The following is a 20626-nucleotide window of genomic DNA, read 5'->3' as shown; positions in this document are numbered from 1 at the left end:
TGTAGTTCCTGAGAAAAATGTGACGAAAATTTTCAACTTGGCTATCATGTGTAAATCATACAAGTGTTCGGTAAACAGGAAGTTGTCGAGTGATGAATCTGAAAACCCATCACACGGTATAGCTGACTTATATAAATCCTGAAAACAAATTTCAGAAATCCTTGTATTGTAGTTCCTGAGAAAAATGTGACGAAATTTTCAACTTGGCTGTCATGTGTAAATCATACAAGTGTTCGGTAAACAGGAAGTTGTCGAGTGATGAATCTGAAAATGCATCACACAGCATAGCTGACTTATATAAATCCTGAAACCAAATTTCAGAAATCCTTGTATTGTTGTTCCTGAGAAAAATGTGACGAAAATTTTCAACTTGGCTATCATGTGTAAAATCATACAAGTGTTTCGGTTAACAGGAAGTTGTCAAGTGATGAATTTGAAAACGCATGCCACGGTATGGCTGACATATATAAATGTTGATACCAAATTACAGAAAGGGTGGATGTGTAGTTCCTGATAAAAATATGACGAAAGTTTTATGGGACGGACTGACTGACAAACTGACGGACTGACGGACGGACAGACAGAGGTAAAACAGTATACCCCCCCTTTTTTAAAGCGGGGGTATAAATATGTAATAGAGGTGTTTTAGCTATACAAGAAGTTGCTGTTTTGTCCAATTCAGCATGAAAATTTCCTATTCAAGAAAAAGAGGACATATTTAGATTAATGAAATTATGGGATATTTAAGAAAGAGATTATATTGGAATAAATACAAAATATAGTACTAAATATAACTTATACCATTAAACAAGAAAATGTCTATAGTACATGGATGCCCCAATCACACTATCGCTTTCTATGTTCAGTGAACATAAAATTGTCGTCCAAACTCTAATTTGGCATTAATATTAGAAAGATTATATCACTTTAAAGTTGATACAACTTCAACTTCATCAAAAACTACCTTGACCAAAAACTTTAACCAGAAGCGGGACTGACAGATGGATCTTACACACAGACCAAAAAACATAATGCCTATATATGGGGCATAAAAACTGACTACTCACCAGGTAATTCATAACCAGCATAGCTAACATAGATTGAATAAGGTCCTGATTCATCTGGGATATAAGCTATGTTCTTGGTCCATTCTCGGTCCTCTGTTGTAATGCTGTGGTCCACTGTACGACCTGATGGACTTTTTATAATGACATCGTAATCATGTCTGCTAGCTTGAGAAAGGTCCACTAAAAGTAAAACAGTTTGAAGATTAGAAATTTTCTGGTTGTAACAACCAAATGAACATAATTGCTCATTGTTGAAGGCCGTACGGTGACCTATAGTTGTTAATATTTGTGTCATTTTGGTCTTTTGTGGATAGTTGTCTCATTGTCAATCATACCACATCTTCTTTTTTATATAATGTTCACACCATATCTTCCTATACCTATATAATGTGTCATGTTGGAATTCTGTTTCTAGATAAACCAGTAAAACAAGAGCCTGAATCCCTCACCTGTATTTCAGAGGAGAAGATTTTTAAATGTTAGCAAACTTGATGAACATTGTGTAAAATTGTCGTTAAAGGGCAATAACTCCTTAAGGGGTCAATTGACAAATATGGTATTATGTACTTTTTGTAGATCTTACTTTGCTGAACATTATTGCTGTTTACAGTTTATATCTATCTATAATAATATTCAAGATAAAAAACTGCAAAATTTCCTTAAAACTACCAAATTAGTGGCAGCAACCCAACAATGGGTTGTTCGATTTGTCTAAAATTTCAGGGCCGATAGATCTTGACCAATTCATCAATTTTACGTCAAGTCAGATTTGCTCTAAAAGCTTTAGTTTTTGAGATATAAGTCAAATTTTGGCCATGTTTGTCGATGGATCAAAGCTAGCAAAAATATCAAAGGTGAAAGGAGTTATAAATAAGTTAAGCCCAATTTTTTTGGCCACTTAAATATGAAATTAAAGGTAAAATATATCTATCAAATAACATCCTTCCATGGTACATTAGAATTAATTCTGTTAAATTTCAATGTTTATTAGTTTTAACTTTAATCAATTTTTTGTGCAAGACATCTTTAACATATAACTGCAACAAAAACCTGCCAAAGTAGCCTCATTTTAAGTGAGATTTGTTAATAAATAAATATCTTGCTACAATATATCTTATACAATGATGTTACTGTTGGTAAAACATCTTTTTGAGAATGAAATTGGCTTGATTTTACTAAAAACTACATCATATATGTCCATTTCAACCAGTTTTTGTCACAACATTGCAATTTATGTTTCAAATTTCAAAGGCAAGATAAATTTGGAAATTTCAAAGGCAAGATAAATTTGGAAATTTCAAAGGCAAGATAAATTTGGAAATTTCAAAGGCAAGATAAATTGGGAAATTTCAAAATTGATGAATTGCAGTACATGTATAAAATAATAAAATCAAGAGTGATGACACTAGTAACACCTTGCCCCTGATATAAACTTGTCTGCAAAAAGTAAGAGGAGTTAACCTCATAATTGAATGTATAACCAAACTCACCATCAAAACTAGCAGGTTCTCCAACCCCTCGCTGATTAAATCTGGAGACACGAATACTGGCTACATCAAACACATCTACATAGTATGGACTGCCTTCTATTGGTTGTCCTCCAAAGTAAATCTCCACTCTATGTTGACCTGTGTAAGGAAAAAAAAAGCTTGCATTGGTATTAAAATAACTGTTGTTTTATGCTTTAAATCCATTTTAACTTTCAAACATAAGGTTTCAGTAAAATTTAACTGGTGCTAAGACATACATGTGATGGACTGTGAAACTCAGATCAGGAGATTGTGAAATTTTGGTCAGGAGATTAGGACTCAGATCAGGAGGTTTTTTATCGACATAAATTTTGTCATAAATGTAACAGTATGATGTAGAAATTGTGTTTTTTCTTCAAATTTCCATCAAATTGTAATATGTTTATAGTACCCAACCCTTATTGCCTTCAATATATTTGAATAAAATAAAATATTAAGAAGAATCTGTTTCTTGTTTTGTTTTGTTTTTGATGAATGATTGTTCACTGCTTGCAAATAAATCATTATATTTATTTATCTTATCTGTATAGATTTTTATTCATGTCTCCATCTCCTTATCATTGGTAAATGTATAGACAAATAAGACAAATAAGAAAGAAATAAGCTCTACATGTATATTTGCAACATCATAAATTAATTAAAAAAATAACATACACTAACACTAGCTAGTACTGCATGGCTTTTAAGCAGTATGAAGGTCATGTTTGTACACTTAAAAAGACTTATGCAGTGTAAAATATTTTGCTCTTTTTTTAGGTTACACAATTAAACTTATACTATCCTAAATTCTACAATTCTCAGTCCCATGGTTTAAATAGGAATTAAACTGACTAGAACTTTTCTAAACTTTTCTAAATGTACATATTGTATATATTCCAATATAAAATTTATGAGATAAACAGATTTATAATATAAACTTTAATTTAATCCTTGAAAGGAGGTCTAGATTGCTAAAATAATTTAGAAATTTATATTTTTTTATTTGTCCCAAAACATTTAAATTTATTTAATCAACATCCTTTTATGATTATTTGATTAAAATATTAATCATTTATAGTCTTTTTACAATTTACATTTTTAAAAGCAAAATAACTGAAAACAGGATAAAACAAAGGGAAGTAACAAAAAAGTATTTCAATATTCCCAATACACATCGTTTTTATAACACAACGGCAGTTAGCCAGAGGTGAACATCGTTGATTACCTGTATGTTTGACACCCAAGCTGTCAAGTGAAGCCATATAATTATACATCTTCTTTGATGTACAGGTAAAATTTAACACAGGTGTCAATTACACCCGTACAGTAGTAAGAAATTATCAAATATGGCGTCTGAAAATTTTCATTCATGAAAAATTTCATACACGGGAGTTTTTTCTCCTGAACGGGAGGACGGGAGGAGACCCCTGAAAACGGGAGTTTTGTACTCCCGTCGGGAGGTTCACATGTATGCTAAGATATTCATTGAACAAAACAGAAAAATTCTTGAATTATAGCAAAGAAATTTAAATATCTTAAAACTAGTGTTGTCAACAGTTAACTGGTTAACCGGTTAACGGTTCGAACGACTGAATACCGAATACCAAAAACATTAACCGGTTAACCGGACTTTTTTTCAAATTTAATAGATTTGATATATATTTGTATTTAAATTATTAAATAGTTATGTTTTCTTTAAAAATTGTCGTCGTGGTAATTAATTTTACGGCTCATTTGTCCAGTATATTGATTGCTATTGTTTATCCTAAAATATAAAATTAATTAGAACTTGTCTCTCAGCTCGGGGCAAGATCTTAAGGAAACATAATTAGTTACATGTTTTTTTAACAGTAACTTCAAATAAGTAAAACTATTAAATTTTACGATATACTTCATTATTTTATTTTTGATCCAATATTGTGTAGACCTACATCTGAATGTGCAATCTAAGTCAGGCAAGTCTTTGTCATACCTTAAATGAAATGCTAACTCAAAAACTATAAAAATCAAACCAACGTGAATGTAATCAATGTTTACTTGATGGTACGAGTATCAGGATTAACCAATTCAAATTAAAACACTCCACATTATTTTCGGAGACAACAAGAGAAAATGAAAGAATCATCGGTTTCAGACTTATTCAATTCTACGATATCAAGAAGTTTTTTTTTTATTATTCATTCTGAAGTTAGTACAAACGCCATTTGATACCGTGTATTTGATTATTAAAAGTCAAACTTCGACAGGAATCTTCACAGACAAGCCTTATAATACCAAAGGACAAACTTAAATTCATTGTATAATAAAAACGTAAATGTACATGTATGACTTGGATTGAAGGTACTCACATTGGCACTCATACCACATCTTCTTATATATATGTGTAGGATACTATTGATAAGGTCTTCAAACATCAACTTAAACTACCGGTTAACCGGTTAATCGGTCGAACGATTATCCAAGTAACCGGTTAGGCAAAAGTGAACGATTTGACAACTCTACTTAAAACCAAATTCAAAATTATAATTTTCTGCTTTTCATTGTTAAAAACACCTTAAAATCCCATCCTAAGTTCAGAAATTTTAATATTGTATGTACCTGCCATAACTGGAGTCCATTCCACTTTCATTGTACCATCAATATTTGTTGATAGACGAGAAGGCATTTTGTCACCATTTTCAGCTACAAAACAAAAGAATAGTGATGAATTAAAACATGAAAATATAATGTCTAAAATATTTAACTCTATCAATCTTTTTTAAAAAAGACCTTCTTTGCTTTCTCTGCTGATATAATCTATTATCAATAAACCTGCATAAAAGTTTTAAACAAAAATCTGTATTCTATATTTTGAAAGCAAGTTTGATTCTGTTGTTGAATATTTAACTTCAATGATCCAACACAAATAAGGCTGGCCTGTCAAGAAAGGTTTCCACCTAAAATCTAAAAATAAAACACTACACAGCTGCTGAAAAAAATATTTCATAACTCATTATTAGAAATCTGCTGATATATCAGTAAATACCTCCTGCCTTACAAGGTCATCCTGCAGGTATATCAGTACAATACCTCCTGCTTTACAAGATCACACTGAACCAAAGTCCCTGAACAGTGGGAGATGAGATCTGAGACTATCATTCATTTAAAAAAGCATTGATGAAATTACCTATTACAAACACAATACTGATTTAAAAGAGTTGTCTCCCTGAAACAAGGTAGATACTCCTTAATTTTATATTATTTCATATATAACTGACATAGTTGTTAAAATAATATAGTTCCACTGAAAAAATACTATAACAAAATCAACTCATCTATCAACAAAAACACTATATAATCAATATACAGGTTTATACAAAATATCAGATGTTTTAATAAATATAAGCAAGGGATTCTTTAAACCTATAATGACAACTTGAAGATGTTCAGGATCCATATAAGGTAACAAGGACTGTAATAAGAACCACTGTGATTGGTGGATCATCATCAGGTGCTTCTCCATGGTAACATACACAGGATTATGGGAAGAGCTCTGAACTAGAGAGGAAGTCTGCTTAACCATTAGGGATGAGTTCCCGTCAATTTGAGAACAGTTCCTGTCAATGACTTCAATGGTGAATGGTGATCCTGTAAAATAAAGACTTTGTATTAGTAATCTTATAAACAGAGGTTGCATTCATATGTTTATCAGATTCAGTGTCCAGAAATGTATCAAAAGCATTCCAGATATAGTTTTTTAAATAAAAATTGATAGAAAAAAATGGTCCTTGGATCAACTCTGATATATAAAATGTAAAACCACTCAAACTTCAAAACACAGAGCAATAAGTTTAAAAAGACAGAAAATAGTGATAAAATATTTCACCCTTAAAGATCTGTGTCAATTAAAGGTTGCATGATGAAACCGAATCAAAGAATACAAATTATTTATGAAACAAATTGAGCACTATTATATTATTCAATTTGACACTGTGATTGTGTAATGTAAATATTATGAGATTTGTTTTGTTCATCTTTGAATGGTGTGGATTTCTGTCAATTCTTGTTCAAAATATGGTTTTCTCTCTGATTCTCATTCTTATTAGCCTGTGCCTATTTGTTTCTTTTAAAATATTTTACATAAAAGGTCAAATTGAAGTACCTGGAACATTATCTCCATTGAATTTAGCATAAATCATGTGATCTTTTCCAGTTTGTGGTGTAAATTCTGCTGCTAGCATTCCTATCTGTGTTTGATGAATTGAAACTGGAATTGTCTCCCCTTCACATTCCACTATGACCTCTAATGCTCCTTCGCCTGATTCGCTCACATCAACTAAAAGAGAGGAACCATTTCAACTTCACTGTGGACAATATTATAAAGCTTTTTTTAAATAGAAACTTGTAAAAATTAAAACTAGAGTCTTTCTATAGTATATCTTAGTGTAGAAATGAATTTAAATACACAGACATATGTGTAGTCTAGAATCGATGGCTTTTAAAATAATTATTCTAAAGCTATCATTATAATTTAATCTATATTTTATAGCTTAGTATATTGAAAACCTTTATAACATCTGAATAAATAGTAAAAATCATGAAGTGTGTCAGTTTTGTAATCTACCATTGTAACTTATAGATACCAGTTACTTTCAAAATCTACACCCACATAGGACAGTTTATTTGGTCTGTGACATATTATGGAAGATGTGGTATATAATCTTAATGCTATTGGAAATGGAAACCTTTGTTATCAAAGTGTTATTTCAAGTGAAAGACTAAATGATATGTTATCAAAGTGTTATTTCAAGTGAAAGACTAAATGATATCTAAAAGCTGTAAAAATCTCGACTGACTCCTCAACTATTTAATGCAGCATCTTACTAGAACTGTTTTTATCATTTCAAATGTATTAAGGATAGCATAAAAATTAATCAAAATTTGATTTTAAATTTTGTTCACATTTGCTATATGTAAAATTTCCAAAAAATGCACGAACTATTTTAGGATTTACCAATCACTGATCAACAAAAGCAATATTAGATGCTTACAATAATTTATGAATTAACAGGAAAATAACATACCCTCTTAATTCTAAAATATAAACTATAAACTCACAATTAAGTTTATAAAGTTCTCCAACATAGCCATGACTTCTGATGGTGGCAACAACTTTGTCAGCATCATAGACTTTGACGATTTGAGGAAATCCCTGAGCTACATGACGACCAAGGTATATGGTTGCTAAGTGATCCCCTATCTCTGTAGGACACCATTCTAAACTATACATTCCTGGACTGTTCTCACGAACCCTTGCATCATATTCTTTTCCTGATGGACCTAAAATATATTTTAACAACAATTATAAACTGAAAATGGTTTATAAACAAATATTTTTTTCAGATATGAATTATCTCCCTTTTATCTTGTTTTTAAATTGGTAGGCAGAAGTTCATAGAGCTGACAAAGGCTGATTGACTACTTTTTTTTTTTTTTTTTTAAATGTAACAAACATCTATTTTATTCAAGTATTAACTATTGTTCTGAATGAGATCAAGATATGCCATAACTTAACAAATTCCTTTCTTTTCAAGTTCATTATTTGCTTTTACTCCAAATTTTCTTTAGTTTTCAAGATGAACCTGTAAAAAAGTCTTACCTCTTATATCAGCTGAAACTTCCTCCACCAGGCCACTTGTTCCTTCAAGGGTAAATCCACAATCTTTATAACATGCCACGAACTGAGTTTGTTTAAATTGTTTCAAAACAAACTCAGTTTCATCTGCACATTCTATCCAAAATGGGCTACCTGTAATACAAGTGAATTATGCATTATGTTATATAGTTTTCATCTTTAAAGTTTGCATAGTCTCTAATACAACTATGTGAGGATATACAGACTATCAATATCTTAAACTTGCAAAATTAGGCTCATGGGTGAATAATTCCAGCTTGAATCATCAAGATTCAATAATGGTATTCTTTCAACCAGGAATATTTTGGGAACAACTAGCTGGTCCAAGACAATTTACAAGAATCCAGTGCTTAATATTCAGTGTCATTTGTCTTATTTTTTTAAGCTCATTTTTCTGTAGTAATGTTTTATCACGAAAGTCAGGTGAAACTATCTAAAATATACCTGGCACATATTCCTCGTTGAATGTAAGGTGGACACGATGTCTGACTGACAACTCTGGGGTGAAGGTTATATCATACATTCCATCCTCTTTAGTTATCAGGTCATGGTCAACAGTGGTGCCATCTGCCAGAATTATTACTTGCAACATCCCTTCACCTGCCTTACTTGCATCCACTATTCAAATACATCCAAAGTAATAATAAAAATATTTTTGTTTTATATTTTTTGTAACATTTAATATGTATTTTTTTTTTTTCTATATCAGGATGTTTCCATATATATGAAATTTTCATTCTCAGAAGAATAAACATCTTTATAAGCAGTTACAAATTTACACAGAATAACAAATAAATTAATTGACCAGTTGCAAAAATTGGTTTAAATATGAATGAATTTTACTGGAAACCATTATGTGAAGGCTACAATAAGCTAACCAAGGATTAAAATTGAATAGAAAACTATTTCTTTTTGTTCACTTTACATACCATGTAAGGTGCATTCCTCTTTAGTAAAACATCTATCCACCAATGTCACCTCCACTTCTGAAGGGCCAAATGTTTTAAATGTGTATGGACTTTCCATTATATGATGATCCCCAACTTTCAAGTCTATTTGGTATTCACCTAAAATATGTATATATATATGTATACATATTATTTATGATAAATACAAGATTTCATCTTGGAGGGGGAAAATTAAAAGAAAACTTGTGGAAATAAATTGTGAATAAACTCAATAAAGAATAGCAATAAAAGGGCTGTTCCTTTGCATTTTGATGTATTTTTTCTGTGCTTGTACTCACTACGGGTATTTGGATCTGAGTCCAGGGACTCGTAATTTTTGGCTATGGCAAGTCAAACAGAAAGAAGAAGTATTTATTGCAATCCAATTTATTATTTTAGTCTCCAAAAAGCAATAAAGCAATGAAATAACATTTAATTCAAATTATTATTAAACTTTGCTATAAAATGATGTGTATTTAGTTAACATATAGAATATTTCAATCTTTGAAAAAAGTTTTGAAAATGGTGAGACCAGAGAGATTTTTATGAGTCCAGAACAATTTAAAGTTTGAATGTGATGACAAACAAGTTGATAAGCCAGTGTACCCCTGTATGTATCTTGAGGGGCGGCAGGACCTTTTTTTCCGGACGTCGGAATCAGGTGCTTTTAAACTATTGACCCTTTCGGGATCTGTGAATTCTTTTTTCAGGATGTTGAGATTTAAATTTCTTTAAATTCTGGACCTCAGAATTTCTTGTTCCTAAGGTCAGGATTTTGGGATCAGATCCCCTCAGACTCCCCCTCTAATTTGTCACACTTTTTAAATGCAATCAACTAAAACTTGAATGTAGCTTTGAATCAACTTACCAAATGAGTTATGATCTACTCAAAGATGTGTTCTATTAAAAAATAATACATAGCATTAAGTGGTTTGCTGAGAAAAACTAAAATCTAATGATAAGATAAGAACAAACTTGTTTTTGACACAAGGCAATATGACTTGACATAATTTTAAAGCACATGTCTATTGTTTAAGACCATAAATTGACCTCTTTATTTCCCAGCAAAACATTGGAGGGGGGATACATAAACAAAAGGTTGTAAGTTAGTAATACTAAAGCTTAAAGCAAGAAATAACCTTACCAACTTCTCTTGGTTCAAATTCTACCAACAGTTCCTTCTCTGAATTGTCATGTGATTTTTTTACTAACATCTTTTTCCCAGAGGGACCTATAATAAATTTACAAAAAACTGCAATAGTTAGTTTCAGATCTTATTTATACATATAAGTTATCTTCTTCTACTATGATTTATTCAAAATTTCTTAAATTTGACACTATTAAGTTCCAGACACTGTCAAATCATCTTGTAGCACATAAAATATTTCTAAATCAGTTTTCAGTTTCCTACACATCAAAATTATAATTTCACCAAATGAATTAAGCAATAATTTAATTTTGGATGAAATGCGTCTTCTGATTGCCTGACAATGTTTTTTTTTTTTATCATATCATAGACACAACTTTGTCATGTGACCATGAAGTCATCAACGTTTTTTCATGATTTACACCAGTTTAAAATGGATTTTAGAATTAAATTATAAGAAATAACTCTAATATTTTGTCAGTCTATTGGAAATAACATAAAAAATATGGTACACACTGTTAAATTACCAAATAAGCGCATTATTCAGTGTGCACCACATTTTTTATGTTATTTCTTCATAGACAGAAAAAATATTAGTCATTCCTTAAATGAACAATCTAAATTGTTAAAACTTTGATTTTCATTGTTTTATCGAAATCGTTACAATGAATTTTTATGTTAATTATGTACTCACCATCTTAAGTTATCTATTTCATCCTTCAAACTTCTGGCATGCATATCTTCCCAAGCTACTTCATGCAAAAATTCACCAAATCAAAGCAAAATGTTTAATATCGGCAAACAGTAATACTAATTCTAGCAATTCTTGAGAATCTCAAAAAAACATGCATCTACTACCAAAAATTCATGCTTTTACAATAAATTTCTTAATAATGTAAAATTCTACTACTGGGATAACATGATAAACAAATATGATAACTCCACCAACAGTACTAATTAACGAATCTGAAAGTTCAATAGGAGGAAATATTAAAAAAAAAAATATATAATAAACAAATAAACAAAGTATCTAACTAGCACCAGGGACACAAAAATGGACATAAAAAGTTAAAACTGCATATCTAGCAAAGCAAAGTGAAAAAGAGGTCTGTGAAAATTGATCAATGATCACTTTGTAAGTTATAGTTTTCAGTTATCTTTTGTGAAAACAATGGTTTTGTAATTTTATTATTTTGTCAAATCACAGAGCTTACATATTTTATGTTGAGAGCAAACACACATCTAAATAGTATATCTATTTTACAAAATAATAACAATCAATTAAAGATAAATTAAAAAGTAACATTTTTTCAGAGTAAAAGGAAAACACAAGATAAACTATTTAAATTTGGCAAACAGAGGTTACTGAGAGAAAGTCAACTAAAAGCTTCAATTTAGCTTAAAGATTTTTGAAATTATTTTGTTTTCGTGCAGTTAAGAATTTTCTCTTTCATTCCTAGCTATGCAATTAATAACCTTTTCATAAGCTACTTCAATAAATCTGTTTATTGTTGTCATGCCACATACACCCATGCTGAAAAATCTGAAAATCTAAAAAAAAAAATTGTTAATAAAATGCAATACCTGAAACAAGCAGCTTTGTAAAAAGTATTAGTAAAATTTGAATATCAATATATGTTTTCACAAACACTGAGTTAATATGGTCTTAATCAATATACATGGGGTAGATTAATAGGGGATATATACTACAAACACAAATTAAGATATCCCTTCTTTTGTACATTGAAGGTCCGACAATAGTGTAACCTGGGTCTGTTCATTTCCATACTTACCATATATAGGATGAGTAAAATCTATTTTGAGATTAGAAACTATTCTTTGCTCTTATACTGAACAGTGTACCATAATTTCCAAATAATCATTTTAAACAAAGAATTTAATGGTTTCTTATTTCCAAGGTATATTGTAGATTCTATCATGATTTTTTATTCCAAAATTGCCAAATAATTTCAGCATCTGGAATTACTTATTATATTGCTGCCTTTCTGGACCAGAAACCATGTTGGTTTTGTTTCTTACTTATTCCCCAGCAGACTACTTACTGTATATCTGTACATCAACTGCAGCTTCTAATGATCCTACACCTTCTGACTGTATGGTAAAGGTTGAGGCTTTGTCTGTTGGTAACACACTCTTCAGTCCTCTGACAAGGGCACCAGTCACATCTAATGCCATGCAGGTGAATGGTGAATCTGGATTTTAAAAGATAAAAAGGGGAGATAATTCATAGATGTACAATATTTCATTTGACAACCACAACTGAAAAATGTTCCATTAGCCAAAAAAATACACATAGCATTGTTTACATTTTCAAAAGTAATTTAAAAATTGTGAAGCTTAAAAATTATTTATATAGTTCAGAAAAGGATGAGTTTCCCGGATACAAATTCATCCAAGTTGAGTTAGAAAGACAATAGATATCATATTCTCACTCTACTTGAAGAATAAAATCCCTTCTGTAAGTCATGCTGCTTGATGAAAAATCTAAACAAAGGGGTGGAAAAGGAAAATTTATGATTATGAAACAAGATTGTGTCCATAGTACACGGATGCCCCACTCGCACTATCATTTTCTATGTTCAGTGGACCGTGAAATTGGGGTCAAAATTATAATTTGGAATTATAATTAGAAAGATCGTATCATAGGGAACATGTGTACTAAGTTTCAAGTTGATGTAACTTTAACTTCATCAAAATCTACCTTGACCAAAAACTTTAAACTGAACTTCGCACTATCATTTTCTATATTCAGTGGACCATGAAATTGGGGTCAAAACTATAATTTGGCATTAAAATTAGAAAGATCATATCATGGGGAACATGTGTACTAAGTTTCAAGTTGATCGGACTTCAACTTCTCCCAAAACTACCTTGACCAAAAACTTTAACCTGAAGCGAACGGATGCACAGATAGACGTTCAGACGGACGGACGAACGAACGAACGGAGGCACAGACCAGAAAACATAATGCCCCTCTACTATCGTAGGTGGGGCATAAAAAACGACACATTTAACTATTGCCTTCTTCAATAAAAGTTACCTGGTAATGGTTCCCTGTTGAAATTTATATCCACATACTGTTTCCCTGCTTGTTCTGGTATAAAGGCTATCTTATAAACTCCAGCATTCTCCATTTCCACTGTGTTAGGAAGATTTCCATTGTTGACCATAATTTCTAACTGACCTTCTCCTGCACTGGTTACATCAACTATAAATAGAAAAGGTTGACATATCATATATGAGGGGTAGGACCTTTATCAGGACTTCGGATCAAGTGTTTTTAAGCTCTGGATTTTGGGATTGACCCTTTCAGAATACAGGAATTCTGAAAGGATTTGGTACCTCAGGATTTTGTGTTTTTAAGCCTAGGATCAGGACCCCTCCTACCCTCTTTCATATATATATATATTTACTTTGGCTACATTAATTATTTAAGTATGTTTACAGTAACCAACATTTTTTTGTCAATTGGTCTTTTATGGAAAGTTGTCTCATTGGCAATCATACGATATCGACTTTTTTCAAATAAGTGTAATTTTCAAATAATAGTCAACTTTCTGTTGAAAAAGTGTTCCTTGTTCTGTCTTTTTTAAACACTGTTAAAATTGCCTGTTTTAATTTTTTGCTCATTAAAAATTATTAATAAACCAAAGTCTGATATAATTAAATCATAAGAATTAAAATGAATCCAAGAATTAAAATAAATGTAGGGTTATTTCCAAATATGACCACACAACTGATTAAAATAATTGTACTAGTCTTTATTTTCAAGGATGAGGACAAGATTTTTCCTGGATGTTTGATTTTGTTGTTTTACTCAAGTCTGATTACCAGCATGTAGTACACGTTGAAAAAATTTAATTCCTGGTTTATTTGGTAGCCATTTAATCCACAAAAATTAGTATCCCACATACATTGAAGAATCCACTAGAAATAAGAAGCTTCCTTTTATGATGTTTCCTTCAAATATTAGATAAACTTTGATCATAAACCATGTATTATCTTACTTGTAAAATCTACTGATTTGCCCACCAGTGTATCACCAAACCTTGATACCCTGATAGCATGTGTATCATAAGCCTTAGCTGTAAATGGACTGCCTTCAATCTCACTATCACCATACTTTATCTCTATTCTGTGATCACCTTAAATTACAAAAATATTTATTTTCACACATGTTAAAATCAAAATTCATTTCTTTCTTCAAAATATCCTTTCATGGCAATATGTGAGCATACTCAGAAGCTATTAAATATGGTTAACAGCTACAATTAAAATAAACAGCTGCCCCACAAGCACATGATACGCCCTTCTTCTTATGTGTGAAGTTTTATGCAATAATAATAAATAGTTTCTGAGATACAGTGCAACATGTGAAAACCTCCTTTTTTTTATACAAAAAACTCAAAAACAAAATTTTGAATCAGCATCAAAAAGTATACAGATCTATAGATTAATAATGTTTTAGTTTTTGTCTTTCTTAATTGGGCTGAGACAATTATAATAGGAGCATCCTACTTACAACAGTACTTTCACTAAGAAGCCATTCTCAAAAAAAGATCTGATGTGTTTCATAAAACTTTATTTAAAACATTGTCTTAGGTCATTTTTGTATACTGTAATTTCAGAAATTATTGCGTGCATTTATTATTGCGATTTTGTCATTTTAGACTTAAATGTGATTTTATTTATTACTTGAGATATATCTTGTTACATGCATAATAAATATTTCAAAATGCGAGTTTAAATTATTACATTTTCAACTCTGTCGACTGTCGCATTTTTCACAATAATAAACACCTCGCAATAATTTCTGAATTTACAGTAATATGCTATTCTCTAAATATTTCTGATGATATTATATATCTCAAATCACTGATGATGCATTGAGGAACAGATGTAATGGCAAGAATTGCAACTTTACAGGCAAGAAATTCCCCCTAGCAAGAAATGTCTCCGATTTGTCTCCAACTACCTACCAACTTCTGTAGGAATGTATTCTACAACATGTCCCTCTTTTGACCTTCTGATGTTGTATGGAACAGTTCTTTTACTTGGTGCTGAAAAGAATAAATATCATCTTAGAATGTTTTGTCAAGTTCACTCATTTAACAAAGCCTAGTCTAATAGCAAAAATCATTTGCAAATTCTATCTAATATCTCAGTCTAATATACACGATGTTAAAACACACGTTAGTTTGTGCAATTAGCTAAAACTAATAGTGCAAGGTTATACAAACAAAATAATAACTGAATGGAACACATTTTAGTCTTTCATTTTATTTATTTAAAACATAATTTATAATTCTTCATTACATACAACATCATTTTCATTTATAATAACACTTTGACCTTTATAAAAATCTAATTGATCTTTGTAGCTTTCAGCATAAGATTTGATGAAGAATATTGAATTACTTTTTTCAAGAAATTGGGATTCATCGTTGCATCACAATAAGCAAAGACAGTAGACAAAAAAGACAAAGAAAATAGAACATTTAAAACTAGTACATGTATTTAAGAGTAAAACTTAAAACTGTATTGACAAATAAAATCTATAAATCCTATTTCATTTGCATAATGTCTAGATATTATCAAAATGAATTATGGAAATATTTTGACAATAACTTGATTGTGTGTATTTCTCCTTCAAGGGGCAGTAACTCAAAAATATAATCACAGATTTACATATTTCATCCCCATAAGTTAAAATCTGTAGGCTAACAAACAACCAAAAGGATAGGAGGTAAGAATAAAGACTTCTTGAGGAACCAATAATGATTGTAAAAATTTCACATAAAGATCGAGAAAAGTAATGACCAAGTAGTTTATGAAAATCCAAATATCATCCTGTATTTGCTGTTAATAAAAAAACACTTTCCTAGAGTGTAATGATACAATAGGCCCAAGAACACAGTTATTTCATAGTGCATTTCTTTTAGACAATGAATTCAAATAAAAAAAATCACACCTGGTCTTTCTTAAAAAGATTTTTACAGTGTAGTGTACTACTAGTGGGACAAATAATATCAAAATTATAGAAACTTCTACCAGCTCTAATTCAAAATATTAAATGTGATAAGGGGGTCTAAAATTCAGTTTGACAGCTTCAGACATACTAAAATTTGACCTTTTCTAACTGGACCAAATCACTACCTAACATAAAGATTCAGTACCCACATTTTTTTAACATGTAATTTCATGCATTAAATATCAAGAAATTAATTTTGAAAGTGTATAAAAAAATGCAAGTTATACACTGTTCACACAAGGATCTATATTCGTAGACAACAAAACCAAAGGATGATGACTGTGTACTTGACCAATACACTAAGGAGATGACAACTCAATGACACAGATGAACCATGATATCTTTCTTCAGAAACACTGATTTCAATGTTTAGGGGGAAAAATGTATAGCATAAACACATGGTCACCTATCCAAGCAAAAAGGGTCTTAAAATTTACAGGTAGTTTGAATGAATAACTTAGTATTTCAAGAGAATTGTGTTTGCTAAGAACCGTATGTATGCATGAGTTCATGTCTACATCTTTCCACCTTTTTACCTGATATTTTAATATGCAAAAAAGATTGATTTATCTCCCCCTTGTTATTGATATTAAAGCTAGCTTTTTTATTTGTGTGACATAAATATAATCCATCTCCAGTGACACTGAAACTCCCAGGATCTATTACTGCTACAGTCCATGGACTTCCTGAAATAGAACAACAAATATATTGGCCAATCTTTAAAATAAACAAACAAACCCAAAATGATGTACATGAATTACAATTTTGTTTCTCAACAACAAATCATGGTCAAAAATAATTATATTAAACAACTTGCTGAGCTTTGAGGAGTCTTTTCAAATTGTTTTTCTCTTAACCTTTGGACAATTTATTGAAAAAAACATTGCTACCAAATTTAATTAGGACTTTTTTTTTCAGTATTTACTTACATTATTCGTCTTGATAGTAGTTAGTTTATAACCCCAAAGTGTATTTTTCATTGATTGCAAGTAATTCTTTTTGATGTAAATTATCTTACAGAAAACTGTCTTTATAATTCACTGATTAAAATATTTGTTATTCTGTTGATAGGTCTGTCTTTTAAAAGTTGATTTATTCCCGCTTATATGTTTATCACCGCCACATTATTTATGTATGTGCCTGTCCCAAGTCAGGAGCCTGTAATTCAGTGATTGTCGTTTGTTTATGTGTTACATATTTGTTTTTCGTTAATTTTTTACATAAATGAGGCCATTAGTTTTCTCGTTTGAATTGTTTTACATTGTCTTATCGGGGTCTTTTATAGCTGACTATGCAGTATGGGCTTTGCTCATTGTTGAAGGCCCTACGGTGACCTATAGTTGTTAATGTTTGTGTCATTTTGGTCTTTTGTGGATAGTTGTCTCATTGGCAATCATACCATATCTTCTTTTTTATATTTTCATCTCCTTTCATTCATTTTGTCTAAAAAAAGCTTCTAATTTACCTATAACTTCTTTTTTATTGAACTTCAACTCTACTAAATGAGGCTTTGGACCTTCTGGTATAAATGATGCTTCAAAATATTTGTCCTCATGTTCATTGAGGGTCTGTACTTGACAAGGTATAGTCCCACTATTGATCATTATTTCTATGTTTCCTGGTCCTGCCTTTTCAGCATTTACTGCAATTAAATTAAGACATCAAAACCATATTAAAGAAATATTAACACTGGCACATGGCACAAGTGTTGCTATTGAGGAACTTTTAACATATGCACATGTGTTGCTATTAAGGAACTGTTAACAATCTAACATGTTGCTATTCATGAACTGTTAACACATGCACATGTTTTGTTATTAAGGAACTTTTAACATATGCACACATGTTTTATTAAGGAACTTTTAATACAGACACATGTGTTGCTACACTTGTATTAAGGAACTGTTAACATAGACACATGTGTTGCTATTATGAAACTGTTAACACTGGTATACTGGTATGTGTTGCTATAAAGGAACTGTTAACACATGCACATGTTTTACTATTAAGGAACTTTCAACATATGTACACAACACACATGTTGTTATTAAGGAACCATTAACACAGACACATGTGTTGCTATTAAGGAACTATTAACATAGACACATGTGTTGCTATTAAGGAACTGTTAACACAGACACATGTGTTGCTATTAAGGAACTGTTAACACAGACACATGTGTTGCTATTAAGGAACTGTTAATAGAGACACATGTGTTGCTATAAAGGAACTGTTAACACAGACACATGTGTTGCTTGTGTTACATATTCAACAAATATTGGCAATGTAAATGCTGCCAACACTGCTCACTTGTCTTGTATTGGGACAAAATTATGTTAATATATGAAAAGTACACAGAGACGGACAAGGTCAAAACTTTTGTGCTCCCCTACAACAGGGGCATAAAAAATATAAATGTTGGACATAAATGTGTATGGCAGTTTAGAAACATATACCAACTTGTCAAGACTACTTTTTGGACTCTCTTTCTTTCATGTCAATGCTTATATCTATCAACAGAATGGGTTCCAAATGATTAATTTCTGACACTTTTACTAAATACTTTCAATATAAAGTGTTTCTGAATAATTTTTTTAATCTACAACCCAAAAATGTTTAATATTTTTTACATATTTTTTAGTTATGGAAATAAACTTACTATTGAATTTAACTGGATTTCCATACATACACACATGAGGCACATTTGAAACAATAATACCATCAGAACTGTACACTTTAGCTTTGAATGGTCCACTTTGAATTGGATGGCCACCATGAAAAACATCAATTTTATGTTCACCTAAAGAACAAAAAGAATTTTTTTTTATTAAAAACAAATAAAAAGACTACACAAAAATAAAGCTTAGTTCGTTACCTTTGCAATAACAAAATAAATGAAGAATGTGTCTATTGCCCAGAGATGTCCTCGCGTATAAATATTCAGGAATCAAAATCCACATACAGATGGAGGATTCACCATTTTGTGATTACAAGTATTGTGTATAAGTTTCATGAGATTTGGTTGAGGCAAACTTAAGTTGAAGACAGATTTAGCAATTTTTCCATTTATAAAGGAGCATAACTCAAGAACAGTAAAAGTGACACCCCAATTTGCAACTTGATCTGTGTTTTGTGGTAGTATTAGCATTGTGAATAAGTTTCATAACATTTGGTTGAGGCAAACTAAAGGGAAAGAACGGAAAAACAAATTTACATTTTTAAGGGGGATAACTCTACAACGATAAAAGTGCACCACCCAATTGCAATCTTGATCTGTTTAGTGGTGATAAGCATTGTGTATATGTTTTACAACTTTATTACTTAAGGTCAAATGATTCATGTTAGACAGACATGTACACCTTACAATCTGTCCATACACCATATATAGTTGTTCTTTTGCTTATAGTACTGGAAATACAGACCAAAGTCACCAAACCACAAAAAAATTAATATTGTCCAGTGAACTGTGAAAATCAGGTCACGGTCAGATGATACCTACCAGATGACTATGTACACCTTACAATCTGCCCATACATCAACTATAGTTTTTCTATTGCTTATGATACTAGAAATACAGACCAAACCACAAAAAATCTTAACATTGACCACTGAACCATGAAAATGAGGTCAAAGTCAGATGAAACGTGCTAGACTGTCATGTACTCATTACAGTCATTCGATTCACCACATATAGTTGACTGCTGCTTACAGTATTTTAGAAATGGACCTTATCATGTAACTTTAACCTTCATCATTGATCTATAAAATGAGATCAAGGTCAGGTGAATCCTGTCTGACAGACATATAAATGTTGCAAGGAACCCATATAACAAATATGGTAATCCTAATATTCATAATAAGTAAGAAATTTACAAGACAACAAAAATCTTTTTTTTTTTTTTTAAAGTTGTTGAACCAGTAAAATGTGTTCAACAGCATTGGATATATAATATATAGAAATATTGTAACATAATATACAAGACTGAATACAAGATATGAAGCATGAAGCCTCCAGGTCCTCTACATTCAGAAATAGAAAGCTTTATACAAATAGTTTATGCCACCACCTCTAGATAGTAATAAATATGTCTTGCATACTGCGACCTTCATTGCAGGCTAGACAAAATTTCAAATACTTTGCACAATAAAGAAAAAAAACAAAATTTGCAAATATTTTGAAGCCAATCTAAGCAATACAATGAACAACAACTAAAATATCTACAAACCATCT

The 20626-nt window shown here is 30.8% G+C and overlaps 1 protein-coding gene across 3 annotated transcripts in view; it reads right to left on the bottom strand.

Annotated features, from left to right (window-relative positions):
- The window catches only part of LOC134710270 (filamin-B-like), a 57390-nt gene that overhangs the window by 14585 nt on the left and 22179 nt on the right, over positions 1-20626 (bottom strand). Inside the window, exons 14-30 of one of the 3 annotated variants that reach the window (XM_063570555.1) lie at positions 19055-19195; positions 17861-18037; positions 16932-17081; positions 15344-15424; positions 14372-14509; positions 13405-13572; positions 12407-12556; positions 10341-10427; positions 9179-9316; positions 8694-8867; positions 8214-8363; positions 7673-7894; positions 6717-6890; positions 5978-6202; positions 5174-5257; positions 2558-2695; positions 1068-1247 (exon numbers count right to left, since the gene is read on the bottom strand). In XM_063570555.1, the coding sequence (XP_063426625.1) occupies positions 1068-1247; positions 2558-2695; positions 5174-5257; positions 5978-6202; positions 6717-6890; positions 7673-7894; positions 8214-8363; positions 8694-8867; positions 9179-9316; positions 10341-10427; positions 12407-12556; positions 13405-13572; positions 14372-14509; positions 15344-15424; positions 16932-17081; positions 17861-18037; positions 19055-19195 (2577 nt within the window). The remainder of the gene's footprint in view (positions 1-1067; positions 1248-2557; positions 2696-5173; positions 5258-5977; positions 6203-6716; positions 6891-7672; positions 7895-8213; positions 8364-8693; positions 8868-9178; positions 9317-10340; positions 10428-12406; positions 12557-13404; positions 13573-14371; positions 14510-15343; positions 15425-16931; positions 17082-17860; positions 18038-19054; positions 19196-20626) is intronic. The other 2 variants (XM_063570556.1, XM_063570557.1) reach the window with 2 other exon arrangements.

This window comes from Mytilus trossulus, chromosome 3 (genome assembly GCF_036588685.1).
Source record: "Mytilus trossulus isolate FHL-02 chromosome 3, PNRI_Mtr1.1.1.hap1, whole genome shotgun sequence".
Classification (NCBI taxonomy): Eukaryota; Metazoa; Mollusca; class Bivalvia; order Mytilida; family Mytilidae; genus Mytilus; species Mytilus trossulus.
This window is presented reverse-complemented; position numbering and strand designations above follow the sequence as displayed.